At 47.0% G+C, this 20,739-nt stretch overlaps 1 protein-coding gene across 1 annotated transcript in view; it reads left to right on the forward strand.

Annotated features, from left to right (window-relative positions):
- Positions 1–3,939: 3,939 nt before the first annotated feature.
- Positions 3,940–20,739, forward strand: part of SCTR (secretin receptor) — a 61,098-nt gene continuing 44,298 nt past the window's right edge. Inside the window, exons 1-3 of the mRNA XM_067742381.1 lie at positions 3,940–4,022; positions 4,600–4,618; positions 12,727–12,832. Of these exons, the coding sequence (XP_067598482.1) occupies positions 3,940–4,022; positions 4,600–4,618; positions 12,727–12,832 (208 nt within the window). The remainder of the gene's footprint in view (positions 4,023–4,599; positions 4,619–12,726; positions 12,833–20,739) is intronic.

Raw genomic sequence — 20,739 nt, forward strand, 5'->3', positions numbered from 1 at the left:
CACCTCCACGTGTGCAGGAGCGGGTGGGGGGAGGGGGAATTCAATGAGCTGACGGACCTTAAGTGCCTGAGAGAAAGGTCTAGATAGGAGAGACACGAGGAAAGGGAATGGGCACCAGGGCAGAAAAAGAAAAACTTGGGTCTACAAAAGCCATTTGAAGATGCCTTGTACCGAGAGGCCAAAAGCCAACCAGGGCATCTGAGGCCTCAGACTCAGCATGAGCGGCTGCCGGGCACACCTGCCTGATGCTGAAATAGCCTCCCGGGGACACCAGGAAGCACAAAACCTCCAGCACAGCCCCAAATGCCTGGGTACACCGGACGGTCTTCCTCCGTCTCACCTGATCATCAAAGGCTTCTCAGTGTGATGGGTGTGCAACTTTCTGGAATGAGCGTGTGTAACTAATCAGAAAGAAAAATAAAGTGAAAATCGGAAATAGAGTAGCTGCCCGCCAGAATAGATGTCATAGCGATTTCCCAAGCGCCCGCTGTGTCACAGGGCACTCGCCCAACCTTCTTTCACCGGAAGGTAGGTGGGTATTATTAGACGTGTTGTTCCGGAGAACAGAGGCTCGAAAAGGTGGCGCACGCCGCGCAGCGGCGGCGGGGCTGACCCGGGCTTTGGGGAGGGCTCTTTCCGTCCGTGGGGGTGTGGCGGCGGGGCAGGCCGAGCCCGTGGGAGCCGCTGCGGCCGCGCCTTCCCTCTGCCTCTTCCGCCGCCGACCTCCGCGCGGGCCCCCAGCCAGCCGCGGTGGGCGGAGGACTGCACGCCGCGCCGCGTCCTTATCAACCGGCCGGGCGGCGTGGCTCGCGGCCACCTAGTCCGAGGAGGCGAAGTCCCGGGTGGGGCCATGGCTCCCCGGGGCGCGGGGGCCGACCAGGGTCCGAGAGGAGGCTGGGAGCGCTGAGCCCGAAACGGGTGGTGCGCGCGGGCAGGCGGCCGTCGGGGCGCCCAGGGAGCGCACGCGGCACCATGCGCGCCCTCCTGCCTCCGCTGCTGCTGCTTGCCTGTGCCGCGCACGCCGTGAGTACGCGCGCCTCCGCGGGTCCCACGCGGGGTGGGGGTGGGGGCCGATCTTCCGCTGGGGAGTGGGAGCCCTTCCTCCGCATGCGTCCCCCACAGCTACGATCTCTCTCCGCTCCTCTCCGGACGGCCCGCTCCTCCAAAACACCATCGGCATGAGCCTGGGCGCAGGCAGCGCTGAGATAACCCCCTTGCCCTCCAAACCACCCCTTCCTCCCGGCTGCGCCTCCGGGGCCCTCCTAGGCGGAGTTCTGGAGCCGCCCCTGGCCGTGCGTTTTGTGTGCCGGGCGCTTTGCCTGCGTTATCTCCTTGAAACCTCATCATCGCCTTTCGAGGTTGATGTTTTCACCCTCACTTTGCGGACAAGAAAAGCGAGACTTGGAAAGACCAAAAATCTTGCCCCGATAAAAGACAACTGGAACCCAATCCGTCTGCTCCAAAGCCTTGACATTTGCACACACACCCGGCTGCGGATGGGGAGACCTCCGAAAGCTCTGGCCGCAGCAGCTGCTGGTTCTGTGATGGGAGCGCGTCTGCGGCTCTCCCCCTCGTCTCTCCTGTGGGTTTGGCTCCCCAATGTCTGTGTGTCTGGGGACTCCTGGGAGCAGCTGGTCTCCCCAAACCAGGCCCAGGGAGGAGCTGGCCGAGAACAGAGAAGGCAGCAGTGGGTGGCGTGTTTTTCTTTCTTTCTCGGAAACTCCAGGGAATCCGGGCCTCTCCCTGTGGGATTTGTGAATGGGAAAGTGGCTGCACCCAGACTGGCTGGCTGGAAGCGAGGGCGGGGGGTTGGGAAGTGGGCGCACAGATTCCAGAACCACTCTTTCCCACCAGCCTTCCAAACTGGCCGCCGGGGCGTCTGTCCCAAGAAACTTCCCAGGGAGAGCACTTGGGGACCTAATTCTGAGTCTGCGGTCTCTGTCCTGGGCAAGTCCTTCCTGGCGTCCAGTGACCTTGCCTTCCTGTAGTCCTATCCTGTTTGACTGCAAGAAAGACCTGCTTCCCGAGCTGACGGGAGTGTTGGCACGCAGTAGGGGCGACTCTGTGGCATCCAGGCTGGCGTTTGGGGCTCTGTTCCCAGCTCGCTTGTAACTTGGAGCCTCTTGTCCTAGGGCTGGAGTTGGAAGGTGCTAGGGCAACAGCACCCGCTCGTTAGTCTGAGCTCCCACTTCGGGGAAACGCCACCTGAGACGGTGGGGACGGTTCGAAGCCCAGTGCAGCCTCCAGGTGTGTTGTGATTCGGTGCCCAGGGCTGGGAGGCAGCCGCTCCAGGTAGCTGGGCTTCAGGACTGAGGTTCAACCTACATTTTAATCTCAAGGGGACCCCGGTGTTATCTCAGGAATAAACAGAGGGGAAAGGAGAGCCTCCCCTTGGTTCAAGTCTTCTGTGTGCCTTGGAAGGATGTTTTATTATGCCCTGGTCCAGTTACCTCCTTTTACAGGGGAGCAAACTGAGACCCACAGAGAGCAGGGACCTTCTCCACATCAGTTGGTTTGTGGCAGCGCTGAAAATAGAGCCCAGAGCTCTGTCCGGGACGCCCTTTGTCTTTACGTGCATTTTCATGCACTCCGGTACCGCTTTGTGTTCTTCGAGGTGGGTTCCTGTGTGTAAGTCTTGGTTCTCTGGTGATTTTATGGGCTTATCCAGACCTGAGGTTCACACTTCTTGGCAGAGAACTCCTTCAACAAACAGGAGTGGAACTGACTACTTCGGTTGGACTATTTCCCAGCCTATGAAACGCTGCTTTTTATTTTCCTGTTTGTTTGAGGCGTCAGACATTCGATTTTGAAATTGAAGGGCATTCAAACAATTCTGTATTCATTTTGTGCTCCCTCTTGAGGGAAATCATAGGCATATTTCTAATTGCGGGGGGGGGGGGCAGTCACTAAGGCCAAATGCTTATTACTATCCCCTCCCCTGCCTTTCCACAGGGTGATGTCGGGAGGGTCCCTTGCCAGTGGACTAACAAGTGCTGATGGCTGATGGGGCAGTTTTCTAGACCTGGGTAGGAAACCCCGGCCACACCTCGCCTGTCCCCACCCGTGTCTCTCATGAGGACTTCTACCTGGAACGCTATTATTCACCAGCACATCTGTCCTTCCCGATATGTTCACTTCGAGCTTGAGCCTTGAGACTTAGTCTCGCTCATCCTTTATCCCTAGAGCCTGTCCCAGCGTAAGGGGGAGTCAATGAGTGTGTGTGGGCTGAATGAATGCATGAATGAGTGAATGAAATGAAGGTGCTATCCATAGTGGCTGTCCTCAGCTGGGACAGTTTCATATAGCAACAGGTAGTGAAGCATGACATCTTGAAAGCAATCGTTGCTTACAAAATTGTACACAGATACGTCAGCAAAGGAGGAGGAGTCACTCAGGGGAGGGCTTTTTAATCCAGGGCATCTGGCAAGCTGCCCATCCGAGAACCTGAGTTAAGGGGGGTGCAGGGCTGCTTTTTCCTTCAAGCAGGGTTTCTTAACTTTGACGCTGTAATCCTGGATATTAAACCTGGGCTTTTCACAAGGGGTGCTGGGAGCGTCCCTGGACTCTAGCCACCAGAAGCTAGTGCCATCTCTCCAAGTCGTTCCAACACAAAGTGTCTCCAGACATTGCCAAATGCCCTTGGGGAGCAGGCAGGGCAAAACTGCCCTGGTTGAGAACCGCTGTCTTAAATGTAATGTTTCAGGGGAAATGCGCGAACAGGATTCACAATAGGTGACACTGGATGTTGGATTCAGGGTAGTGGGGTTGGTGACAGGGAATCTGAGCCGGAGGACAGAAGCAGGTGTACCCGATGGAGACCCATTTCCAGACAAGAAGACTTCTGCAGGGCATGGGTTCCTTGGGCTTCTCCACCCTCCCTTCCCCCCCGCCCCTTCATTCCGTCTCAGTTGACGGCGCAGAAACACAGAAACTCGAAGGATGGGGTCTGGCACACATGGTGGTCCCCGCCCCTCTGTGGGCTACGTCTGGACCCAGAGGCTGACGAGCTCTGTGGCATCTGGGTGAGCAGAATTTTAGGAAGGCCTGCAAAGGCCACCAGAGGATCTGGCTACTGTGGCCTCTTAGAGGAAAGTCACTGGGAGTTTTGGACAATATTCTGAGGAAGTATCTGTGCGTTTCTTTTTGAGTGTTTACTGTCCCTAAGTTAACGTGACTGATGACGATGATGGTGATGATGGTGAAGGCTTCCCTTACTGAGCACTTACTTCACACCAGGTACTCTGCTCAGTCCTTCCTGGCACTGATTTACTTCTCACACCAACAATCAGTACCCTCATTGTGCACATGACACAGAGGCTCAGAGAGAGGTGAAGCCACTGGTCAAGGTCACCCAGCTGGACACGGTGGCGTGAGGACCCAAACCCAGCTGTTCTTAGCCAGAATGTGGTCTGCTCCCAAAGAGAGGCCGCTCTGGTTTCTGGTGCCCAAGGCGCTGTCATGAAATTCTCTCCCAAACCGCAAAATGACACTGATTTCAGTTTAATCTAATCACTTCATAAAACATAAACAAAATACTGTTAGGACACAGCATTTTAATGAAGGGGCCAGAGATGAGCTTGGGGTCACGAAGTCCAACAGGAGGTGTGCTTCCCACACTGTTTAGGGGAGTCCTCTAGGCTTTGGCACCCCCTTTAGGAGATGCTATAGAGTTCCCCTCCCTCTGTCCCGTCCCCAGTATTCCCCGCATGCCAGGGACAGGCAGAGCTTTCTTCCTGGCACCCCTTGTTGAAAGCGCAGACTTAATAACCAGGATTAGAGCTCTGCCCACAGGGCGGCCCCTGCAGTGGCCCCTGGTTTGGTGTCTGCACCCCTGCCCTTAGCAAGCTGAGGTTTCTCACCACTGACCTTCACTCGGGCTCTGGAAAAACCTGCAGCCCAAGGCAAGCCCCACAACACTCAGATCCTATCTGCTTGCTTACATGACAAACAGAGGGCTGCCCAGCATTCGAGAGGACGTGAGAAAACAGGGATCTCCTGGGACCCACCCAGCTTCAACAGGCCCTGTCTGACAGAGTCCAAGGGGCCTCTGGGGAAGGGACCTCCCCGGTGCATCATGTCCTGCCCGTCGTGCTGCCAGGATTCCTGAGTTTTCCAGGCTTCAGAATCCCTTCGTGCCCCACATCAGTTCCCTTTACCTTGGCTCCCAGAGGCTCCCCGTGGTGTCTTCTCAGATTTCTGACCTCGCCACCTCCTCTTTCATTTTCCACAGACCGGGTCTACCTCCCGTTTCCTGAGAGTCAGGGGAAGAACTTCCTCTGAGCAACATCTTGCTCTCACAGATGTGTCTGAATCGTACCCTCCTGTGCCCTTCCTCCTGCCATAACAGAGCACCACAGACTGGGGGCCTTAAACAGTGGACGTTTATCTTCTCATAGTTCTGGAGGCTGGAAGTCCCAGATCCAGGGCCAGCATGGTCGGGTTCTGGGAAGCCCTCCCTCCCCGGACGGCTTGTAGACAGCTGCCTTACCTTCACATGGCCTTTCCTCTGAGCGGGCAGAGAGAGAGAGTGAGCCCTCTGGTGTCTCTTCTCATAAGGCCACTAACCTATCAGATCTGGGCCCCAACCCCTTAGACCTCATTTGACCTTAATTACCTCCTTATGGGCCCGTCTCCAAACAGAGCCACACCCGGGGTTAGGGCATCAATGTATTCGTTGGGGTACACAGATATCCTGTCCACAACACAACCAGGCGGAACAGAGGCTCTGCTCCGGCCCACGGCCATCCCTACACCTGTGCTCCCACCCCCGCCCCTACCATGCTCAGTGACCTGTGTCCTGAGATGACACAGAGGCAGCCCAGTCCTCACCCACGACCCCTGCCTCCACCTCTGCCCATTTCTCAGCCAGCCGCACCCTGGCTCCCACGCGCCACCCACGGGCTTCAGTCACCAGAGCCTGTGTTGCCACATTCACTAGACAGGGTGCAGTCTTTGGTCTACCCGGGGACCACGTGACTGATGACAGGAGCTGGACGTTAATGAATAACGAGATCAAGGTAGCAGGCACACACCCAGACTGTCCTGGTCAAACTGGGCAGGACACCCATGGGACCCCAGCCTCTTGGAAGCATTCCGTGCCAGGACACCCTGTCCCTTTCCCTGCCTTGGCTCCCACCCTTCGCTGTTCCCACCACACCTCTCTAGACGTTTCTCCTCTCGCATGGTCCCTCCAGTGGCTAGGCCCCTCCTCTCGCATGGCTGGCTCCTCTCGCGTGGCTGGCTCCTCTCGCGTGGCTGGCTCCTTCTCGCGTGGCTGGCTCCTCTCGCGTGGCTGGCTCCTCTCGCGTGGCTGGCTCCTTCTCGCGTGGCTGGCTCCTTCTCGCGTGGCTGGCTCCTCCTCGCGCAAGGTCCCTCCTCTGGCGTGGGTCTTTCTTACGCTCTTATTCCCAGCCTGAGCGGGTCGTTCCCCGAGGCTCTGTCTCTGGCCCTTGGTCTTCTGGACCTGCTCCCTCTTACCGTGTGAGCTTCTTTGGCTGTCTTACCGCGTCACAAACCCAGTCTTGCTCAACCACACTTCTCTCACCTCAGCTCCCAGGCCTACATCTCGTTTCCTTGTGCTTGGAGCTATCGAGGCACCCAGAGCAGACGCACCATGGGAGCCACGCCAGCCCTGCCCTCAGCCGGCCCTCAGGCCCCCATCGGCTCCGTCTCGTCCGTTCGCATCCTCTCTGCTCTGTGAGGATGACTTACCGGGTGCAGCCGCGTCCCGGGGGCCCCTGCCGCCGCTGGTGGTCCATCATGACCTGGCGGCTGCCTTCCCCACGCGCTCCCGCCTCGGGCCACTCTGACTCCTTGGAGCCGGTGAGCTCCGGGAGCAGGACCCGCGTCCATTCGCCTTTGATTGCGGGGCGTCCTGGGGGCCCAGTAAGTGTTTGATGACGTTTTGTGCTTCGAACTGATTGTACGATCGAGTGCCCTCTTTTTCTTTCTCATCCTATAAACTAGACTAGTATTTCTCTTGTTTCCCCCTTGAAACTATTCCTTTCCGGTCTCAATGTTGGCAGGTGAGTAATTATATTGTAAAGTGTGATGAGCAAAGTGATGCTACGTTTCTTCACCTCCTTCAGAATTCAACAGGTTTTCATTGTATCTCCTCCCAGATTTTACCTTTTCGGATTTAAGAGTCCAAAATAGCTAACAGAACCCTCTCTTAATATCTTTCCTCTCTTATTTTGGGGTCTGCCTCGTTATTTTCTCTCTCTGCAGGTTGGACTTTTCTATCTCCAAATTATTAATTAATTGGATAATTACTCAAGTGAATAAGAGCTTTTTCACTCCTTCAGAGATTCAAAAATTTACTTCCTCCATGTGCTTTCTTAGGAATTTACTAGAGAACGTGATTCTGTAAAACAAGGAAGAAGAGTAAAGAAAAAGGGAGTCCAGGAAATGGAACCCCGGCAGGGGGAGCGGGGAGCGGCCCCCAAAACCACAGGCCGGTGTTGGGAAGAGGAAGGAGGTCTGTGGGAGGGAGGGCTCCAGGGGAAAACGAATAGGATTGTTTTTCTTTTAACATCTTTATTGGAGTATAGTTGCTTTACAATGGTGTGTTAGTTTCTGCTGTATAACAAAGTGAATCAGTTATACATATACATATGTTCCCATATCTCTTCCTTCTTGTGTCTCCCTGCCTCCCACCCTCCCTCTCCCACCCCTCTAGGTGGTCACAAAGCACCGAGCTGATCTCCCTGTGCTATGCGGCTGCTTCCCACTAGCTATCTACCTTACGTTTGGTAGTGTATATATGTCCATGCCACTCGCTCACCTTGTCCCAGCTTACCCTTCTCCCTCCCTGTGTCCCCAGGTCCATTCTGTATGTCTGCATCTTTATTCCTGTCCTGACCCTAGGTTCTTCATGACCATTTTTTTCTTAGATTCCATATATATGTGTTAGCATACGGTATTTGTTTTTCTCTTTCTGACTTACTTCACTCTGTATGACAGACTCTGGGTCTATCCACCTCATTACAAATAGCTCAATTTCGTCTCTTTTTATGGCTGAGTAATATTCCATTGTATATATGTGCCGCATCTTCTTTATCCATTCATCCGATGATGGACACTTAGGTTGTTCCATGTCCTGGCTATTGTAAATAGAGCTGCAATGAACATTTTGGTACATGACTCTTTTTGAATTATGGTTTTCCCAGGGTATATGCCCAGTAGTGGGATTGCTGGGTCATATGGTAGTTCTATTTGTAGTTTTTTAAGGAACCTCCATACTGTCCTCCATAGTGGCTGTACCAATTCACATTCCCACCAGCAGTGCAAGAGTGTTCCCTTTTCTCCACACCCTGTCCAGCATTTATTGTTTCTAGATTTTTTGATGATGGCCATTCTGACTGGTGTGAGATGATATCTCATTGTAGTTTTGATTTGCATTTCCCTAATGATTAATGATGTTGAGCATTCTTTCATGTGTTTGTTGGCAGTCTGTATATCTTCTTTGGAGAAATGTCTATTTAGGTCTTCTGCCCGTTTTTGGATTGTTTGTTTTTTTGATATTGAGCTGCATGAGCTGCTTGTAAATTTTGGAGATTAATCCTTTGTCAGTTGCTTCATTTGCAAATATTTTCTGCCATTCTGAGGGTTGTCTTTTCGTCTTGTTTATGGTTTCCTTTGCTGTGCAAAAGCTTTTGAGTTTCATTAGGTCCCATTTGTTTATTTTTGGTTTTATATCCATTTCTCTAGGAGTGGGTCAAAAACGATCTTGCTGTGATTTATGTCATACAATGTTCTGCCTATGTTTTCCCCTAAGAGACAAACTTGATTTTTAAAAACTGTTTAAAGGGAACTTTCCAGTACTAATAGCTCTTGTTTTGAGGAAAATTTTATATTAATTTTAGCAATACTTTCACCTTCACTTGTTTCTCCTCCTGTGAATTTTAAGTAAAATTATATTTAATACTTTTTTTAAAAGGGGGTGAACTATAGATGATAGTTTTTTTCTTCTTCATCTTTTCTTTTTCTTTTTTGTCTTTAAAAATATATTTTGGCCCCCTGTATTGGCAGCGTGGAGTCTTAACCACTAGACCGCCAGGGAAGTCCCAGTTTATTCAATTTTAATGGAAGGATAAGGGTAAAAGAAATGTGGGATGATTCACTTCGTACCCACTAAGATGGATATTATTAACACAGAATAACAAAGGTTGATGAGGACATAGAGAAATTAGAACTCTATGCATTGCTGGCGGGAAGGTAAAATGGGGCAGCTGCTGTGGAAAACAGTGCGGTGGTTTTTTAAAAAAGTAAACACAGAATTACCATATGATCCACACATTTTGCTTCTGGGTATGTACCCAGAAGAATCAAAGCAGGGACTCGAAAAGATATTTGTACACCTTTGTTCCTGGCTGCAATATTCACTGTAGCCAAGAGATGGAAACAACCCAGCGATGAATGGATGAACAAAGTGCGGTCTGTCCATACAATGGAATAGTATTCATCCTTAAAAGGGAAGGAAATTCTGATAGATGCTACAATGTGGATGTGAAATGAGCCAGACACAAAAAAGCAGATATTGCGTGACTCCACTTATATGAAGTACCTAGAACAGACACATTCATAGAATCAGAGAGTAGAATAGAGGTTACCAGGGACTCCAGGAAGGGTAACGGATAGTTACTATTTAATTGATACAGAGTTTCTGTTGGGCCAGTTGAAAAGTCCTGGAGATGGATAGGGGTGACCATTGTACAACTTTGTACACTAAACCACGGTTAAAATGGTAAATGTTATGTATATTTTACTACAACTTAAGAAGAAGAAATGTAGAATGAAAAGAAAAAGTTAAACTGTCTTCTGATGTTTATTTTTCCATAGTCCCAGGGAAAAACACAGAGGAAGTTAAATTTTTCTTGGAGAGGTTCCCATTGTAGGTGTTCCCTCATTCCTCATCTTGCTCCATCGCTCTCAAGACCCTCTTTGCTGCAGCACCCCTTTCTTCATTTCCAGCAATGCACATGGCCACCCACTTTCGGGAAACATCACTCCTACCCAGTCAGCTGTGCTGTGTAACAGTCACAGAAACTCAGTGGCACATAGAAATGCACGTTTACTTCTTTCTTGGTGTTTGCAAGTGAGCTGGGGTTTGACTGACCAGCTATGATACTGACGTTGATCCAGTCAAGGTGCAAAACAAGTCTGCAACCCTGAGGTCCCTTCGTGGTGCCCTGTTAGAGTCATACCTCCCTCCCTCCCACCCTCACCCTCCCTTCACTCCTGACAACGACTAATAGGGTCTCCATTTTTATTGATATAATTTTGCTGTTTCAAGAATGTTATATAAATGATGTGGAATCTAAAAAAAATGATACAAATGAATGTATTGACAAAACAGACTCACAGACATAGAGAACAAACTTATGGTTACCAAAGGGGAAAGGGGGTGGAGGGATAAATTAGGTGTTTGGGATTAACATATACACACTGCTCTATATAAAATAGATAACCAACAAGGACCTACTGTACAGCACAGGGAACTCTACTCAGTACTCTGTAATAACCTGTATGGGGAAAGAATCTGAAAAAGAATGGACACATGTATAACTGAATCACTTCGCTGTACACCTGAAACTAACACAAAGGTTGTAAATCAACTATACCCCAATATAAAATAATTAAATTTAAAAAAGAATGTTATATAAATGGAATCATACAGTATGTAACCGTTTGGGATTGGCTTTTTTCATTCAGCATATTTCTCTGGATATTCATTTAAGTTGGTCCATGTATTACTACTTTGTTCCTTTTTATTGCTGAGTAGAATTTCATAGTATGGATGTACCATAGTTTGTTTAACCATTTACCCATTGAAAGGCATCTGGACTGTTACAGTTTTGGGCTGTTAGGAATAAAGCTGCTACAAATAGTAGTGTACAGGTTTTTTTCTGAATATACGTTTTCATTTCTCCAGGGTAAATGCCCGAGAGTGCAATGGCTGGGTCATATGATAGTTGCATGTTTAGCTTTTCTTAAGACACTGTCAACCTGTTTTCCAGAGTGGTTGTCTCATTTTACAGTCCCACCAGCAATGTGTCCGTGACCTAGTTTCACCACAACCTTGCCAGCATTGTTGTCATTTTTTATGTTAGATATTCTGATAAGCATGTAGTGATATCACATTACGATTTCAATTTGCATTTACCTAATAGCTAATAATGTTGAACATCTTTTCATGTGCTTATTTGCCATCTGTGTGTCTTCTCTGAAATGTCTTTTCATGCATTTTGCCTATGTTCTAAATAGATTTTTTTTTTTTTTGGCCACGTTGGGTCTTCGTTGCTGCGTGTGGACTTTCTCTAGTTGTGGCGAGCAGGGGCTACTCTTCTTTGCGGTGTGTGGGTTTCTCATTGCGGTGGCTTCTCTTGTTGTGGAGCACAGGCTCTAGGTGTGCGGGCTTCAGTAGCTGCAGCACACAGGCTCAGTAATTGTGGCTCACAGGCTCCAGAGCACAGGCTCAGTAGTTGTGGCTTGTGGGCTCTAGGGCTCACAGGCTTCAATAGTTGTGGCGCATGGGCTTAGTTGCTCCGCGGCATGTGGGATCTTCCTGGACCAGGGATCGAACCTGCTTCCCCTGCACTGGCAGGCGGATTCTTAACCATTGCGCCACCAGGGAAGTCCTTAAATAGATTTTTAAATTTGTTTACTATTGAGTTTTGAATGTTCTCTGTCTGTTCTAGATATTAGTTCTAATTTGCGGATTGCAAATATCGTCTCCTCATCTGTAGCTTGCCTTTTCATCCTCTTAACATGGTTTTTCTTGGAGCAAAAGTTTTTAATTTTGGTGAAGTCCAATTTATCAATTTTTCTTTTTATGGATCGTGCTTTTGGTGTCAAGTATAAGAAATCTTTGACTGGCCCTACATCTTGAAGATTTTCTATGTTTTTTCTAAAAGTTTTAGTTTAATGTTTTGCGCTCAAGTCCATGATCATTTTGAGGTAATTTTTGTACAAGGTATGAGTCTTAGTTCAAGGTTCATTTTGTTATCTGTAGCTGTCCAGTCACTCTAACACCATTGCCTATTCTTCTACTAATACCAGGCTGTTTTGATTACTGTAGCTATACAGCGAGTCTTTAAACTAGGTGAACTGATTTCTCCCACTTATTCTTTTTTAATTAATATAATTTATTTTGTTGAGAGGATTTAGGTTTACAGAAAAATTCTGCAGAAAGTACAAAGAATGACCATATACCCCCTCAACCCTTCCTCTCCAGTGTCTCCTATTACTAATGTCTTGCATAAAAGTGGTGCATTTGTTAAAATCGATGAGCTAATATTGATACATTAACTAAAGTCTCTAGTTTACATTACTTTTTTTTACAAGTCTTTTTTATTGAAGTATAGTTGCTGTACGATACTGTATAGGCTATAGGTGTACAATTAGTGATTCACAATTTTTAAAGGTTATGCTCCATTTATAGTTATTGTAAAATATGGGCTCTGTTCTCTGTGTTGTACAACGTATCCTTGTAGCTTATTTTATACCTAGCAGCTTGTACCTCTTACTGCCCTGCCCCTATCTTGCCCTCCTTCCCTCTCCCTGCTGGTAACCACAAGTTTGTTGTCTGTATCTGTGAGCATGCTCTTTTTTTGTCATATTCACTAGTTTGTCTTCCTCATTTTGAGTCTCCATTGTCTGGCCCCGCCCTGTGTACTAGACTCAGCTTCGTGGCAGTGACGAGCATTCTCGGCTTTGGGCTTGCAGGTGGGAGCCTTCCCTCGGCTGTGCGCTGTGCTGCAGGTGCTACGGGAAGAGCGGGACCAGTGTCTGCAGGGACTCGCCGAGGAGAGGGCCAGGCACCCGGCCCCAGGTACGTGCACACCTGGGCCCACTCTGGGATGTGAGTTGCGTCCAGGTCCACTGGGTTGGGGGCAGGTAGGGGCTGGAGCAGCTGCGTCCTTTCAGAGAATAAGCTGAGGGGAAGGGCCTGGAGTGACCCTGGTGACCAGTCTATACACACCCAGAGAAACCACGTCATCGCCTCTCTTTGGTTCTTTGAGTTTGTGGTTACAGCCAGGGTTGTTGAACCATTAGCTTCTGCATGATGACTTCACCAAGGTAAGCTTTTGGTGAGAATTACTTATCAAGGCAGTGTACTTCTCACCCATTCTCTCACCTCTACTGCTAGTTTGTTGGGAGAGGCAGCGTGGGGTCTGGAAAACTTGGAGTCCATTGCTGGCTGACCCTCAGCGGCTGTGTGAACACGGACAAATTATTTAACCTTCCGAGTCTTGCTTTACTGATCTATAAACACAGGTGCTAAAGTCTACATCAGAATTATAAAGATATATGAGATAAAGTATGTTAATACAGGTGTTTCTTAAATATTATTAATTTAAATATTTGTTATTAGTCGGGACTGTAAATATTATTAATTTGATATTTACATGTTAATTTTGCTTCTGTTCCCTTCCTTCACTTATCTGCTTTGCTTTCACTCATCTAAGGGCAGGGAGGGATGTAGCATTAAGAGAAGAATCCTTTACAGATAGTCAGACAAAGACTTGTACAGGCAAGGTCTTACCAGCACGGGTTACAATAGCCAACAGGTGGAAACAACCCAGTGTCTGTCAGCTGATGAATGGGTAAAGAAGATGTGGTCTGTACATACAATAGAACAGTATTCAGTCTTAAAAAGGAATGAAGTACTGATACTACCACATGGATAAATTTTAAAAAACGTGAAGTGAAAGAAGTCTGTTGTAAGGGGTCATGTGTTATATGATTCTCCTTGTATGAAATGTCCAGATTAGACAAATTCGTAGAGACAGAAGTTAGATTCGTGGTTGTCAGGGGCTCAGGGGAAATGGCTGGGGAGTAACTGTGTAGGAACTGCCTTTTGGTGGTGGTGAAATGTCTACAACTGGATAGAGGTGCCGGTCACACAACACTGTGAATGTACTAAATGCCACTGATTGTACGCTTTAAAATGGCTAATGGTTAATTTTATGTGAAGTGAATTTCTTTTTAATAGACTTTATTTTTTAGAGCAGTTCCCTGCAGAGTGGAGCGGAAAGTACAGAGCATTCCCACGTACTCTCTGCTACCCGCTCCCACCCAAACACACGGTCTCCCTCACCGTCAGCATCCTGCAGCCGGTGCTACGTTGGTTACAGCTGATGAACCTACACACCGTCGTCACTCAGAGCCCACAGTTTACATTAGGGGTCACCCTTAGTGTTCATATTCAGTGGGTTTTGAAAAATGTATGATTGCATGTATCCACAATTATGCTATCATACAGAGTAGTCTCTCTTGCCTGAAAATCCTCTGTGCTCCACCTATGCATCCCGCTCTCTCTTCTAACCCTGGCAACCACTGATCTTTTTACTCTCTCCGTAGTTTTGCCTTTTCCAGAAAGTCATATAGTTGGAATCATGCAGTGTGTAATCTTTTCAGGTTGGTTTCTTCCACTTGGTAATATACATTTAAGGTTTTTCTCATGTCTTTTCATGGCTTGGTAGCTCATTTCTTCTTTGAGCTGGAGAATATTCCACTGTCTGGATGTGCCACAGGTTATCCATTCTCCTACTGAAAGACATCTTGGTTGCTTCCAGGTTTCGGCAATTCTAAATCAAGTTGTTCTGTGCAGACGTAAGTTTTCAATTCATTTGGATAAATACCAAAGAGAATGGTTGCTAGATCGTATGGTGAGAGCATGTTCAGTTTTGTAGGAAGCTGCCGAACTGTCTTCCAAGTGGCTGCACCATTTTAATTTCCCACCAGCAGTGAATGAGGGTTCCTGTAGCTCCACATCCTTGACAACATTTGATGTTGTCAGTGTTTTGCTTTGTGTCTTTAATTGTAGTAAAATACATGTAACATAAATTTTACTGTCTTAACCATTTTTATTTATTTCTTTTTCTTCCAGTTTTATTGAGATATAGTTGACATACAGCAGTGTATAAGTTTAAGGTGCACAGCATAATGATTTGACTTACATACATCATGAAGTGACTATCACAAGAAGTTCAGTGAACACCATCATCTCTTATAGGTGCAGAGTTAAAGAAATAGAAAAGAATGGTGTGACGAGAACTCTTGAGATTGCTCTCTTAACAACTTTCACATATAACACACAGCAGTGGTAACTGTATTTATCATGCTGCGCGTCACATCCCTACTACTTATTTATCTTATAACTGGAAGTTTGTACCTTTTGACTACCTTCCTGCAATTCCCCCCAGCCCGGCCTCTGGTACCCACAAATCTGATCTCTGTCTATGAATTTGTCTGTCTGATTGTTTTCAAAGTATAATGGACCTACAACACTATGTTAGTTTCTGATACAGAACATAGTAATTTAATATTTCTGTACGTTTCAAAATGATCACCAAGACAAGTCTAGTCATGATGTGTCACCATACAAAGATATTACATAGTTATTAACTACATTCCCCACTCTGTACATTTCATACCGGTGACTCATTTATTTTGCAACTGGGACTTTGTATCTCTTAATATCCCTCACTTATTTCTTTCTTCCCCAACCCTGCCTCCCTCTGGCAACCACCTGTTTGTTCTCTGTAACGTGTTTCTTTTTAGTTATGTCTGTTCATTTGTTTTATAGATTCCACATTTATAAAATCATAGAAATCATAGTGAAATCGTATAGTATTTGTCTTTGTCTGACTTATTTCACGTATCATAATACCCTCTAGGTCCATGCATATTGTCACAACTGGCAAGATTTCATTCTTTTTTATGACTAACATTCCATTGTGTATATATGTACCACATCTTCTTTATCTGTTCATTCATCTGTTGATGGGCACTTGGGTTGCTTCCGTATCTTGACTATTGTAAATAATGCAGTGAACATAGGGGTGCATGAATCTTTTCTAATTACTGTTTTTGTTTTCTTTGGATAAATACCCAGGAGTGGAATTGCTGGATCATATGATAATGCTATTTTTTAAGTTTTTGAGGACTTTCCATAGTTTCTCCCCAGTGGCTGAAGCAGTTACATTCCCACCAACAGTGCACGAGGGTTCCCTTTTCTCCACACCCTTGTCAACACTTGTTATTTCTTGTCTTTTTGATAATAGTCATTCTGACAGGTGTGAGGTGATATCTTGTGATGGTTTTTTTTTTTTTTGTGGTACACGGGCCTCTCACTGTTGTGGCCTCTCCCACTGCGGAGCACAGGCTCCGGACGCGCAGGCTCAGCAGCCATGGCTCACGGGCCCAGCCGCTCCGCGGCATGTGGGATCCTCCCGGACCGGGGCACGAACCCGCGACCCCTGCATCGGCAGGCGGAATCTCAACCACTGCGCCACCAGGGAAGCCCTTGTGGTGGTTTTGATTTGTATTTCCCTGATGATCAGTGATGTTGAGCATCTTTTCATGTGCCTGTTGGCCATCTGTATGTCTTCTTTGAAGAAATTTAAAAAGAAGTTTAAAAAAACATGTAAATTTCATCAACTTAACCATTTCTCAGTGTACAGTACAGTTGTGTTAAGTTCACATTACTGTGCACCCAATCTCCAAACCTTTTATCTTGCAAAACTGGAGCTCTATACTCATTAAACAACAACTCTTTTCCTCTCTTCTGTTATCCCCTGGGAACCATCATTCTACTTTCTGTTTCTGTGGATTGAATGGTTCTAGGTACCACAAATAACTGGAATCATACGGTATTTGTCTTTTTGTGATTGGCCTATGGTATCTCATTGAGGTTTTGATCTGCATTTACATGATGATTAGTGATGTTGAGCATATTTTCCTGTGTTTCTTGGCCATTTGTATGTTTTCTTTAAAGAAACGTCCCTTCAAGTCCTTTGACCATTTTTAAGTAGGGTTGTTTGGTTTTTTGTTATGGAGTTGTAGTTCTTTATATATTCTGGATATTAACCCTTTATCAGATATATGATTTCCAAATGATTTCTGTCGTTCTGTAGGTTGCCTTTTCGTTCTGTTGATTGTGTCCTTTGATGTACAAGTTTTTAAGTTTGATGTATAACCTAACATATCTAATTTTACTTTTGTTGTCAGTTCTTTTGGTGTCATATCCAAGAAAGCATTGCCAAATCCAATCTCATGAAACTTCCTCTAAGAATTTTATAGTTTTAGCTCTTACATTTAGGTCCTTGGTCCATTTTTGAGTTAATTTTTATGTGTGGTATAAGGTAAAGGTCCATCTTCATTCTTTTGCACATGAACATTCAGTTTTCCCAGCACCATTTGTTGAAAGACTGTCCTTTTCCCATTGAATGGTCTTGGCACCTTGGTAAAAAAATCACTTGACCATATATGTGAAGGTTTATTTGGGGGCTCTCTTTCCTATTCCATTGGTCTATATGTCTGTCTTTATGCCAGTACCACACTGTTTTGATTACTGTAGCTTTCAAATGGGTTTTGAAATCAGGAAGTATGAGATCCCCAAATTCGTTGTTTTTCAAGATGGTTTTAACTATTCCCAGGTCCTTTGAGATTCCATTAAGAATTTTAGGATGAATTTTTCTATTTCTGAAAATAATATTAAATACATAAATATTAAATGAAATATTTCTGTCATTGGGATTTTTTTGTTGTTGTTGGTTTTGTTTGTGCCATGCATCTTGCGGGATCTCAGTTCCCTGACCAGGGATTGAACCTGGGCCATGGCGGTGAAAGCCCATAATCCTAACCACTAGGCAACCAGGGAACTCCCTGTCATTGGGATTTTGATAAAGATTGCATTGAATCTGTAGATCACTTTGGGTAGTATTGACATCTTAAAAATATTAAGACATCTAATCCATGAATACAGGTTGTCTTTCCATTTATTTGTGCCTTTAATTTCTTTCAGCAGTGTTTGGTAGTTTTCAGTGTGCACGTCTCTCACGTTGGTAGTTAGGTTTATTCATAAGGTTTTGTTCTTTTTAATGCTATTGTAAATGGATTTGTTTCATAATTTCCTTTGTAGGTTGTTCCTCACTAGGGTATAGGAATGCAACTAATTTTTGTGTGTTGGTTTTATATCTACCCTGTCACCTTGGTGAGTCCATTTGAGGCATCATTAGGGTTTTCTACACATAAGATGACATTGTTTGCAAACAGAGATAATTTTACTTCTTTCCTCCAATTTGGACACCTTTTATTTATTTTTCTTGCCTACTTGCTATGCGCTAGGGCTTCCAGTACTATGCTGAATACAAGTGGCAAAAGTGGGTGTCCTTGTCTTGTTCCTGATCTTATAGAAAAAGCTTTCAGGCTTCACCATTGAGTGTGATGTTCACTGTGGCCTTTATATATATGGCCTTTATTATATTGAGATAGTTTCTTTTTATTTCTAGTGTAAGTGTTTTTTATCTTGAAAGGGTGTTGAATCTTGTCAAATACTTTTTCTGCATCAGCTGAGATGATCCTGTGGTTTTTGTTCTTCATTTTGTTAATGTGGTGTATCGCATTGAGCAATATTCACATTTTGAACCACCCCTGCATCGCAGGAATAGATCCCACTTGGTCATAGTGTATAATTGTTTTCATGTGCTGTTCAATTCAATGTGCTAGTATTTTGTTGAGAACTTTTACATTAATGTTCATCGCAGATATTGGTCCGTAGTTTTCTTTTCTTGTAGAGTCTTTGTGTGGCTTTGGTATCAGGGTGATGGTGGCCTCATAGAATGATTTTGCAAGTGTTTCCTCCTTTACAGTTTTCTGGAAGCCTTTGAGGAGGCTTGGTGTTAATTCCTCTAAACATTTGGTAGACCCTGTCAGTGAGGCCATCTGGGCTTTTGTTGTTGAGAGATTTTTTATGACACATTCCATCTCCCAACTAGTTAGAGGTCTGCTCCGAGTTTTTACTTGCTCATACCTCCGTCTTGGTAGGTTGTGTGTTTCTGGGAATTGATCCTTTCCATCTAGGTTATCTGGCTTGTTGGCGTACAGACCAGACAGGTCCTTCTGCAGTACTCTTATCTCCAAGTCATGGCCTTTGCTCTTGGGATCCTTGGACTGTTGGTCGCCCACTTTCTCGTCCCCCACGGCCAGGCCGGTGACTCCTTCCCCGCCCCCCTCCCAGGAATCTGGCTGCCCCCAAACCGCGGCTGCCGCTGTGCCTTCTGGTCCTCTCAGCTGTGTCCGCCAGGCCTTCCCCTCCCCTCCCTCCCCTCCCTCCCGTCCCGTCCCGCATCCCACTCCCTGAACACAACTGTCTGCCCTCTGGTGGCGATGGCGGCTCTATGTGTGTGGCTGCAAGGGGAAGGCAGCCCCATCTCTGCATTTTCCAAAAGAAAGAGAGAGGAAGAGGGGTGCAGAGGGGGAACGGGGAGCCCAGGCTTTTAAATTAGGCTGTGTGATCTTGAACAAGTTCTATGTCTCTGGGCCTCAGTTTCAACATCTGTTTTATGGGATTGGTGTGAAATTGAAAGAATCCGTTCAAAAAATATTTAGCACTTCTTGTTGTGAGGTGAGAATGGTGAGAAAAAAGGAGCTTGGACTCCTCTCTTATGGCTTAGGAATGTGCTTTTGCACATGTGGCAGAGACTTGGTAAGCGAGCTTCATCAAATAGGGGTTGGTTTCTTAGACACCACAAAAGATCCAGAGCTGGTGCAGAGTTCCCAGGTGTCCAGATTCCTCCTGTCTTTCTGCTCAATATGTGGCATTCGCCTCCTGGTCGTAAGGTGGCTGCAGCACTTCCAGGGAGGAGGGGGGAGTATTTTGGGGGAGAAGAGATGAAGGTCGTGAGTTCAGTTCTAGACACACGGAGTGGAGGCTCCAGAGGAGGCCCGGGCTGGGGAACACTTCTGTCTGGCTGGCAACTGAGGCTGAGGTTGCAGGAGGAGAGGGTGAGGGAAGGGGAGGAGGAGAGGGCCCAGGAGTGGCCTCGGGCCCCTGCACGAATCCATCAGGAGCAGCCGGGGACAGGAGGAAGATGGTGCCATGGGCGGCAGAGGCCCAGCAGTGCAGGTGCTGCGATGGGCTTCAGTGGAGTCACCCGTCCTCTGCATGAGGGACGGGGCAGGATGACAACTTCCTTCCATAGGTTGAGCCTTTCCTTCCCCTCTGCTGGCTGTGGCAGGTTCTTCGGGGGAGCCAGACAGTAGTCTTATGGCTCACAGGGGCCCACCATTGAGCCACAGCCTCCTGACTTCCTGGGTCCTCCTGTCACCCCAGAAACTACAGCTGCCTGCATGTCCCCAAGGTGAACGCCAGAAATTCCCGTGACAGAGTGTGGGACTTGCATTCAGGCCTGAGGGATAAAGCCTAGAACGGCAAGCCACTAGGAGAGATGATGGTGAACTTTAGTTCACACTGAGAAGTTACAGACGGTTATTTTAAAAATAAGCATCTGAAGTGTTTAAATGTCCTATTGCTCCCCAGTGGCTGCAGGATGAGGTTCAGCTCCTCACTCCCTTGTCCACGCATCCATCCCAGACATTTCCACTTGGCTCAACCAAATTGCTTACAACTTCCTGACCGTGTACGTTTCTCTCATGCCTCTGCGCCTTTGCGCATGCTGATCCCTCTGCTTCAACACCATTCCCTCTTTTCCACTCTGCCAACCACTCTCCTCTTTAGACTCCTCCAGGAACGATTTCTCCCCGTGCAACTGGCCACCCGGACTTCTGCAGGACCCTCTGTTTCTCTCCCTCCTGGCACCTCTGCACTGCATCGTAGGGATGTGTTTCCTGGATTGGGAGGGACTGTGTCACTTTCCTCTTTTTCCCCAGCGCAGGGCACAGGGCCTGCAAGACCTAGTAGTTGTGTGTTTGTTGATGACTTACTGGGTG

Source organism: Pseudorca crassidens, chromosome 6 (genome assembly GCF_039906515.1).
Source record: "Pseudorca crassidens isolate mPseCra1 chromosome 6, mPseCra1.hap1, whole genome shotgun sequence".
NCBI classification, from domain to species: Eukaryota; Metazoa; Chordata; class Mammalia; order Artiodactyla; family Delphinidae; genus Pseudorca; species Pseudorca crassidens.